The 10,879-nt window shown below is 40.7% G+C and overlaps 1 protein-coding gene across 3 annotated transcripts in view; it reads left to right on the top strand.

Annotated features, from left to right (window-relative positions):
* The window catches only part of LOC138953677 (acyl-coenzyme A thioesterase 1-like), a 20,664-nt gene extending 11,577 nt beyond the window's left edge, over positions 1–9,087 (top strand). For all 3 annotated transcript variants that reach the window (XM_070325568.1, XM_070325567.1, XM_070325566.1), the window contains exons 4-9: positions 360–529; positions 1,183–1,296; positions 2,802–2,890; positions 4,965–5,049; positions 7,150–7,351; positions 7,606–9,087. In XM_070325568.1, coding sequence (XP_070181669.1) covers positions 360–529; positions 1,183–1,296; positions 2,802–2,890; positions 4,965–5,049; positions 7,150–7,351; positions 7,606–7,715 — 770 coding nt within the window. In that variant the 3' untranslated portion in view covers positions 7,716–9,087. The remainder of the gene's footprint in view (positions 1–359; positions 530–1,182; positions 1,297–2,801; positions 2,891–4,964; positions 5,050–7,149; positions 7,352–7,605) is intronic.
* The last annotated feature ends 1,792 nt before the right edge of the window (positions 9,088–10,879 follow it).

Genomic DNA, 10,879 nt, shown 5'->3' with positions numbered 1-10,879 from the left:
ATTGTCTGAAGTTGGTTATGGGGGTTACTTGTTCAAACTTTATTCTGACCTTTCATAGTTACTCGTCTGCACTGACATGGCACTATTTCATGATGGAAGCTAGGCTTGAATCATCATGGTGCATGTAACAGGTTCTTAGGCAGAATGTTGTTTACTGTGATGCTGTATTAGGTGAGAGTCTTTACCCTGGTGTGATACACATGTTTGAATTGATGAGAGGTCTGCAGATATAGGAGTACATGTGATATTTTTCAAGTCAAGCAGGTCAAATTTGTCTGCTCTAAACACGCCACAGACAATATCTCTTTAACATGTTTTGAAGCAAAATGCTGGTTTTACCATATTGTACGTTGTTTCAGGTGAGGGTCCTTTCCCTGGTGTGATAGACATCTTTGGATTGGCTGGAGGGCTGATGGAGATTCGAGCGGCTTTGTTGGCAGCCAACGGTTTTGCTGCTTTTGCTCTGCCCTTCTTTGGCTATGATGATCTTCCAAAGACCTTTACAGAACTAACATTTGATTATTTTGAGGTAACGAAATAAGTGTATTAAAGTGTATTTTGGGGGGTTCACATTCTAGTGTGGGTACAAACTACTGCTCTGCAAGAGGCTTGCCATCTGTAGACACACACAGTATCTCAGGTCCTATTTCTTCTATCACAAGGAAGACAATGATGATACTATGATGTTATCCTCAGTAGCCTATAGTGTGGGAATTTTGGTTCACTTTTTCTCTCTGTTCTATTATTCACACCAATTCATATGAAGGCTAGGAATATTTCAGTAGTCTATGTTAAATGTTTATAGCCCTGCACTAAAGATCAGATTCTTGTATCATAAACTTAAAAAGTCTGCTTAGAGGTTAAGGAAGACTCAAATTCTGCATATAGCTCTTATTTACTGTTGTCTGTGGTTCTGGTGCTAACTTAAGTTCTCTTAGTTATTTTACTTTGTCATTACCACTTGACTTGCCTCATTTGATTATGACTTTGCTTACAGCATTGAATTTAAGTCATATCCATTGAACATTAGATTTCCCTTCTTTGGGCATTGTGTCATGTCTGAATATGATGTAAAACCCAACTCAAGCAGAACAAATACTGTCTCAATCTGTCTCAAATGTCAAAACATGTATTTTGGTCAAAAATCCAAATAACGTATATATAGTTTTATGTTTTGGAAAGAATACAGTAACATGGCTTGCGTCACATCCTTCTGTTCGTCCTGGCGGCATTGGCATCATCGCAATCTCAGGGGGAGCTGCTCTTGGGCTTATGATGGCATGGAAATGCCCTCAGGTAATGCCTATTTGTTAATTTGATATCCGCAGCAGTTTTGGTGATAGAGTCTCGTTTTTACATTTAGTCAAGTTTTGACTAAATGTTTTAACATAGAGGGGGGAATCGAGACGAGGGTCGTGGTGTATGTGTGTGTGTGTGTGTCTGTGTCTGTCTGTGTGTGTGTGTAGAGCGATTCAGACTAAACTACTGGGCCGATCTTTATGAAATTTGACATGAGAGTTCCTGGGTATGATATCCCCGGACGTTTTTTTCTTTTTTTCGATAAATACTTTTGATGACGTCATATCCGGCTTTTTGTAAAAGTTGAGGCGGCACTGTCATACCCTCATTTTCCATTAAATTGATTGAAATTTTGGCAAATCAATCTTCGACGAAGGCCGGGGTTTGGTAATGCATTTCAGCTTGGTGGCTTAAAAACTAATGAGTGAGTTTGGTCATTAAAAATCGGAAACTTGTAATTAAAATTATTTTTTTATTAAACGATCCAAAAACAATTTCATCTTATTCTTCGTCATTTTCTGATTCCAAAAACATATACATATGTTATATTTGGATTAAAAACAAGCTCTGAAAATTAAAAATATAAAAATTATGATCAAAATAAAATTTCCGAAATCGTTTAAAAAAATATTTCATCTTATTCCTTGTCGGTTCCTGATTCCAAAAACATATAGATATGATATGTTTGGATTAAAAACACGTTCAGAAAGTTAAAACGAAGAGAGGTACAGTAAAGCGTGCTATGAAGCACAGCGCAATCGCTACCGCGCCAAACAGGCTCGTCACTTTCACTGCCTTTTGCACTCGCGGCGGACTACGTTCAGTTTCATTCTGTGAGTTCCACAGCTTGACTAAATGTAGTAATTTCCCCCTACTCGACTTGTTTTTAATGTTGCAATGTTGAAGGATTTTTGATTTTTAGGTCTGCTCTCAGACTCATGCAGCTTGGAAATGTTCTATGGCCTTGATACTTTCATATCCCAAGCTGTTTTGGTAGTGCCTGTGATAAAATAACACCCTTGGGACCAGCTAAAAGTGTCCTTAAATTACAGGTAGCCTGTCATGACAGGTATATTTTGGTAGAGATACATGGAATAGACAAAGGGACACCAGAAAATGTCCTTTTAAAGGAGGTGACTCCTCTCATCAGATGGGCCACACATCGCTGACTCACGTGGCTTTGAAATGTTCTTAAGTGAGCTTTGTGATTTTAATACATGTAGCAGAAGCTAAACTATAGGATGCTGGCCACTGTGGAAAATCAGCAAATCAACGAAGAGATTTTTTAGGATGTGTTCAGTGAAGAAGGATGACTTCTCGCTTTTGATTTGTTTGGATGTTTGGGCCAGCTAGCCTGTTTCATTCTTAATCCAAACTTGATTTCCTAAGTGCAATGAATATTGAATAGCAACTATAATACTTTGATGCTTTGATCCTGTTCAGGTAAAAGTTTTGTCAGGTATAGAATTTGATTGGTAAGTATAATTAGCACTTCTTTCCAGGTGAGCGCCTATGTTCTCATAAACGGACCAGGATTCCATGGTTTGATGGACCTGTACCACAAAGGAAAGCTGCTGAGAAAAGGAGCTATGTAAGTTTTGGAGAATAGAAAAAAAAGTTTGTTGATGGGACATTTAATAACATGTATAGACAAAACAAAATATTCACTAGTCCGTCGACCAAGCAGTCTGTTAAGTGGATGGACAAACAAATAAAAGACCACACAACAATTACTTTAACATATAGGGTCCAGTTTCTGTTTCATGTACCACAACCAAAAAGCACACCTATTGCAACTTACTCTAACTCAGTGTGCTGTCAACTTATATTATATAACATTTCATAACAATTTAAAATGCAGAAAACGTGAAGTTATATTAAGACATGAAAAAGATACTTTTTTTTAAGTACAGGCAAATCCGGATAAGACGAAATTGAAGGGACCGAATTGTTATTGTGTCCTATCCGAAATTTCGACTTGGTCATAGTACAGTGGAACCCCTCTCTAGCGACCTTGAAAATGTTGACAAAAATCGGTCCTTATGGAGGGGGGTCCTCACAGAGGGAGGGGGCGGGGCCACAAAGAAAGTCACCTCAGATTTTCTAAAAAAAAAGAAAACAGAGAAGTTTGAGTTGCTGACGACCGTTTCCTCAAGCAAACTGCTTCGATTTCATGTTTGACATTGTCGATGGTGTCCACCAGTTCTGGCGCATGTTTCAATGCAAAAAGAGTTAGTTTCTGAGCAAGCATTTCTTTACAGCAGTCCCTGCAATGATGAAGGCCCTCCGAGAAAGAGAGTGAAAAATCGGCCACCGTTCTCAGCATCGCGTATCTGTGTGTAACCTCTTTCATTGACAAGATACTCTTGTTTCCCTGCAGCCTTGACCAGTGAGTCGGTTACCTAATCTGTGAACCCTTCAGTTGTGTTGCTTTGTCAAAAGTTAGACACAGTCAACTAGTTTTGCTCTGAGTGAACAGTGCAGCTGGCCTCAATTAGCCGGTGACACCTCTCTGGCCACAGCACCAAACAGTACATGGCTGGGGAGAGAGAGAGAGAGAGAGAGAGAGGGGGGGGGGGGGGTAGCTGGCTAAACTCAGTGGGGTGTCCGGTGTCACTGAAGTCAGCAGGAAGAGCATTGGAGAGAAATAGAGAGGTGTACTCTTCCAAACAATTTCCAAGGATCAGTTGTTAGGGCTTAGCGTAGTCAGTGAGGGAGAGTGAGAGCGGTTTGTGTACAGTCCGACTGAAGAGTGAAAAGTCACTGCCACAAGATCGGCATGCAGTCAATAAAGCCAGACAAGAAGAATGATTATGACATGCGGCTCTATCTGCTGGTTTTTTTTTTAAATTCAAACTGGTTTTCAACGCTTATTCTCACAAAGCATCTGCACACCTGCCTCTGCCTCTGTGCTGTGTTTGTGTGGCTGCTTTCGTATGATGTCAGTGCATGGTGAGTGCGTTCACTGCCTTGTCACCACTTCCCCACCTTTTTCAGAATGTTTTCTTGGAGTTGGATAATTCTCCTTACTCCTCGCCCCCTCCTTACTCCTCGCCCCCTCCTAACTTCAGTTCATACTTTATTGCGTGCCGACTGACCAGTCGGTGTGGCTTCCGTGTAGAGAAGAATGGAATAAGGTTACACAATGCGCTAGTGTGAGACGCCAAGTTTCGTGTTTCGAGTTGCTGTAGTAAATATAGAGTAAACTTTGTCTTTGGGACCGACTTTCTGTTGTGTGCTATCCGTCTTTCGACTTACGTAAGAGAAATCCCATTTCGAGCTCAGGGTACTTTGTACACATAGATAAAGAGGGATAATTCCGGACCAGAATTTCTTTGTGTGCTAAGCGAATTTTTGACTTAACCGTTTGTGAGTTAGCTGGATTTGCCTGTACCCAGATCGAATACTTTGATGCTTTTCCAGCTAAAATTTCATCAAGTTATTTTTTGTAAAAGATGTAAGCAGGGTGAATTAACATAACAGCAGTCAGATATACTGTATGTTAGTGTGATGCATGTGGTTTAGGAATCATGGCTTGTAGCCAGATTATAATGTCTAATTTGAATATTTTGTTGACAGTGTGAAATGGAACCTTTGGCACTTTAGAATGAGTTTTCAGAGAGCTGGTTTGTGTCCCTTTCAACTGTAGTGATCCTGTTTTACAGGTTAGATATCAGCAGATGTCCTGTCACAGAAGAAGGACAAGTACTGAAAGATGGCTTGATGTTCTCAGAGGAAGATTTTATCCCCGTAAGTATGAAGAAAAGTATGAAAGCTGTGTATAGCTACTGCTAGTTTCTTCTTCTTCTTCTTCTTAGTGTCTGAGCTGTTTTTTCGGGGTCACATTTGGGCAGGAGTTTTGCATGCCACTAATTGTGGATGTCACAGAATGGATGGACTCCAGAAATAACTTTGCCAGGTATGTATGGGTTGTGAGAGAGTGTAGACTCTTGCTTTTAGTGAGGCATTAGCTTTCTATGTGTGCTTTTTGTGTACACATTTCCTACACACTCCTCTCTAGTGACTAGCCTATAATGTCACGTGGGAAAGTTTGACTCTCTAAAAGCAAGAATATTCACTCATTTTCAATCCATACAAACCCGACGGAGTTATTTCCAGGGTCGTCTATTTGCAAAAGTAATTTCAGCTTTGCATAGATAGAAACAGGAATTTCAGACCAATTATTAACACAGGCCTTTTTTGACTCACATGCGAAGCAAAAGTGAGTCTATGTACTCACCCGAGTCGTCCGTCCGTCCGTCCCCCCCGTCTGTCCGTCCGTCCGTCCGGAAAACTTTAACGTTGGATTTTCTTGGACACTATTAAGTCTATCAACACCTGATGTGGCCTGATGGTGTATGGTTACAAGATCTCAAAAAACATGTGCGGCAACTTGACCTCACTTCAAGTTCAAGGTCACAGGGGCCGTAATTGTTGTCTTAAAAACGACCATTTTTCACATTTTCGCATTTTCTCTGAAGTTTTTGAGATTTAATACCTCACCTATATATGATATATAGGGCAAAGTAAGCCCCATCTTTTGATACCAGTTTGGTTTACCTTGCTTCAAGGTCAAGGTCACAGGAGCTCTTCAAAGTTGGATTGTATACATATTTTGAAGTGACCTTGACCCTGAACTATGGAAGATAACTGTTTCAAACTTAAAAATTATGTGGGGCACATGTTATGCTTTCATCATGAGACACATTTGGTCACATATGATCAAGGTCAAGGTCACTTTGACCCTTATGAAATGTGACCAAAATACGGTAGTGAACCACTAAAAGTGACCATATCTCATGGTAGAAAGAGCCAATAAGCACCATTGTACTTCCTATGTCTTGAATTAACAGCTTTGTGTTGCATGACCTTGGATGACCTTGACCTTGGGTCAAGGTCACATGTATTTTGGTAGGAAAAATGTGTAAAGCAGTTCTTAGTGTATGATGTCATTGCTAGGTTTAGTTATTTGACCTTGACCCTGAAGGTCAAGGTCATGTAAAGGTCAAGGTCAAGCATGTGAGTCGTATGGGCTTTGCCCTTCTTGTTCTTTTACTTTATGATTGTTTTTTGACACTCTAGCACTAGATTGCCATTCCCTCCCATCACATACAAATACATGCATGCCCAATCATTTCAATGCTCAATGCTTCATTAGATTGTTCCATTAAATCTCATGGGGACTACAAAGGAGACACCATTATTCTGTGCAGGAAAAAAAGGTAAAGGTATTTCCATAACCATGCATGTTTGATCGTAGGTGAGCAAGATGTTATAGTGATCTCAGATTCATGAGGGCGGAGCCAATCTCCTCTCCTCCGCTGCCTTAGCTTTCCCAGGCCCTGAATAGGGTCAGGTACTCATTTCCTGCTGAGTGGACTGGAGATTGAGAGCGCTCTGAAAACTTAAATTAGCCCTGTTTGGGAGACGAATCTATGACCTCCAGCGTGAGAGGCAAGCGCTCTAACTACTGTGCTGCTAAGGCTAGCTCTATGCACAGGCATGGGAATTCCAAAATAGAAAAAACTCTGAAACTAGGCCGAGGTCCAGGGGCCGCTTAGGCCCCGGCGGGGTACAGGGGCAGAGCCCCGTTTGGGGGACCAGGGTGGCAAAGCCCCCCTGAAGGAAAACGAATTTTAGCATTTTAGATGAATATTTGGATAGTTCTCTTGTAAGCAAATAATGTACAGAGAGACAATAGTATACATAATAATTTACCTTTTTTTTTGCCGCGGACAATATTTTTATTTTCGCTGAAACGTAATTTCCTTTTCGCGGACAATTCCCATGCCTGAATGCAGGAAGCAAAGGGCTATTAACAGTAAATCATGGATGATGTTTTTTCCCCAGCTGTGGGAGACGGATGTTCACTTGCTGACCCTGGCATGCGATGACGACTATCTGATGCGTCCAGACATGGGCGACATTCATCAGAAGCTGTACCCTGAAGACCGTCGTCACCTGATAGAGGTGGTGCACTACCTGGGTGCAGGTCACCTGTTGGAACCCCCCTACACCCCTCACTGCCGCACCTGCTTCAACACTGTCTTTGGTACGGGCGGGAGGGAGGGAGGATGTGTGTGTGTGTGTGAGAGACAGATATAGAATCAAGAGTGTGTTTGATAGTGTAAGTGTGTGTGTTTGCACTGTACCATGATGTCAGTTGTGCACAAGGTGGTGCAGTGGTGCGTAACTTTGATTCGCCGTTTGACTGGCTGAAGGATATTTTCATAGGATGAAATGATAGTTATTTCAAATGAAATTATAGACTAATTCATAATAATATGCTCCATTGTTTTTGAACAGGCCAAGACTTGCTGTGGGGAGGCTATGTAAAAGAACATGCCATTGCTCAGGAAGATTCATGGCATCGGATCCTCAATTTCATGAACAAACACCTTCCTTCATCTTCTTAGGATTTCACAGCTTTGTTTATTCCTTTTTTGGGGAGATCATCGTTGACACTGTTTTATCAGAGATGTCATTTGGAGTAGGCAGTCAGCAATATGCTTTGTTCAAATTGCCAAAAACTTTTCGGCACATCTGCGTAATTTTTCTTGGGGTGGGGGAAAGAAGACGCCAAGGACTACCAGTACTTTAAACTTGGAAAAATTGCCAAAATATTCATGGTTATTTTGTCAAAAATTAGTTCAGCATTCTGTGTACACTGGAATTACAAATCGTCAAAACTGTACGTCCATTTACATGTATTCAAGATGGCTTAGAGAGTAGGAATGCACACAGAAGGTGTTGTTGGGAAAGAGAAGGGAGGGAGGATGAGAGAGTCAAACAGAGTATTTCTGGTGTCATATGCTTACGTTATTGTTCTTGAGTGTGTCAAAGGGATATCACATACATGTGCCATTCTGATAAGCATCGCTCCACGGCTATTGCCAGTTGTCTCTCTGACCGGATGGCTGCTACAGTCCTACACGAATCTATCAAAACAAGAATACAGAGTTATCTCCCATATGTTTTTCGCGAACACTGATCTCAACAGTGATCTCCATTCTGTTCTTCACAGTTATGATAAAGACATCGTTCTAAGGTCAAAACAAGTCGAAATTTTGGGACTGCTGCCGGAACGAGACCGTAATATATGGTTTCATCACTGTCAACTGGTTACAGAAAAAATCGTCTGCTCCAGTGAGCGCCGAAACCAAACGATTGATTATCACGTGACACTTTTGCCATATTTAGAGTTGTTTGCACAGTAAATACAGCCGCGAAAAATAGCTCACTTGAAACTGTCTTACATATCAATTCCTTTGTAATTTAAAAATTACAAAACACCATGAAAAATCATTATCGACGATCGCGAATCTGCTTATATCAATAATACATTACAAAAAGCTCTAAATATGTAAACAAAAAAATCGGTTTCCTTGCCAGACAAGGAAACTCAAGGCATCCTGTCAGGGAGAGAATGAGCCGAACTCATTTTGACCTGAGTTCAGGATGATACATGTGCTTGCAGTTTGTGAGAGCTAGTTCATAATTGTGTGTGTGTGTGTGTGTGTGTGTGTGTGTGTGGTTGTGTGTGTGAGTGTGTGTGGTGAATGTCTGACTGTGTCGTTGCTTTTCTGTATGCATGTATATGATCATGTGCTGTTGGCATCTGCTTTTGTGTGACACAGAACTGTGATAATGTTGTTGTCAACATGCGTTTACTTCAGCTGGATTCATGTACTTACACATCATGTTCTACAGTTGCATTTGTACTCAGGAAAAACCTGTAAGAAATGGATTTACTTAAATGTACATTAAATGTTAAATCATGAAATTGTACATTTTGTTTGGCCTATTTTTGTGTGTATGTTTGTTAGTTGGCTTTTTTGTGTGTTGGTCTCATAATTCAGTTATGAATATATCTGTGTGTGTGTGTGTGTGTGTGTGTGTGTGTGTGTGCATTGCCCCGGAATATATCAGGTGATATAGGCCTACCCCTCCTACATCCCTTGTATTGAACTGTACCCACGGAATACACGCTATATAAGCTTCATATTGATTGATTGCACAATTTCAGCGTAGTTTAGTTTTCAGTCACACTGACCTGTTCCACAGAGGGCAGCCACACACTCACACACATACTCTCTCTCTCTCTCCTACACACACGAAAACGCGGCACGCACGCACGCACACACGTACGCAACACACACACACACACACACACACACACACACACACACACACATCCTTGTGTTTTGGTTGATCTGGAGACACAAACTTTTCACCTCCATTCTGGCGACTCTTTTATTTGTAATGCTAGATGAAAAAGAAAACCATCATTGCACTTCTCTATCATTAATTAACCTAATTATGTTTTGGAAATTGCGGTAACTTAACAAAACCAAAATAAAACTGTACGTACACTATGCTGACCACATGTGTAAAACGATCTGGTGACCACACAGATTCTGCTGACCACATGTGTAAAACGATCTGGTGACCACACAGATTCTGCTGACCACATGTGTAAAACGATCTGGTGACCACACAGATTCTGCTGACCACATTGTAAAACGATCTGGTGACCACACAGATTCTGCTGACCACATGTGTAAAACAATCTGGTGACCACACAGATTCTGCTGACCACATGTGTAAAACGATCTGGTGACCACACAGATTCTGCTGACCACATGTGTAAAACGTTCTGGTGACCACACAGATTCTGCTGACCACATGTGTAAAACGATCTGGTGACCACACAGACTCTGCTGACCACATGTGTAAAACGATCTGGTGACCACACAGATTCTGCTGACCACATGTGTAAAACGATCTGGTGACCACACGCAAGTTTTTTACATTCAAACACAAGACATACATATTTCTGAAGACTTTCATTTCCCGCCAGAATTGCAAAACCTCTCTGATGACCACATGTGTAGCTTTCTGCTGACCACCCCACACGTGTATTACATTCAAACACAAGACATACATACGTAACGTTCTGCTGACCACTCAAACATTCTGCATTCAACAATGTGCACCGAGTTTTGAAACCTACACCGGTCCACATTAAAATACCTTAATTCCCGTTTCTTTTACCTTAACAAACCTGACTTGAATCTCCCTGGATATCTTATCCTAATAATTCGTTGCCTTTCTTGTGCATAGCAAATCTGAGATGGTGCATGCATTGTGATGCTTGTGTATGCCATGTTTTCTGATATACAGTGTTCTTACACCAAAAACCATGTTAAGACTTGTTCTTTTTCTTTCGTTTTGTTTGAAGAGGCACACTCGAAAACTACTAAGTTTGCGTTTTGGGGTTATTTATTTTGTGTCTGTTTCTCTTGATATGCACATGCACCCGGGAGATTGCTTTTATCTGCCAGCACTTTAATCGAGATGCTTTCAATGTGCCTCTGTTCAAGAGAGAGATATTCCATTTGTAATGACATGCATTCAACGGAAAGCAAGGTAAATTCAATTCACGCTAACTTAAACTTTATTAAAAAACAGAAACAAAGTTCTTGCACGAATATTAACAACAACAGAAATAACTACAAATAAAATTAGAAAGGTACAGACACTTTCTCTATCCGCAATTAAATTGATGAAACGAAAGATA

The sequence above is a fragment of the Littorina saxatilis genome, linkage group LG17 (assembly GCF_037325665.1).
Source record: "Littorina saxatilis isolate snail1 linkage group LG17, US_GU_Lsax_2.0, whole genome shotgun sequence".
NCBI lineage: Eukaryota > Metazoa > Mollusca > Gastropoda > Littorinimorpha > Littorinidae > Littorina > Littorina saxatilis.
This window is presented reverse-complemented; position numbering and strand designations above follow the sequence as displayed.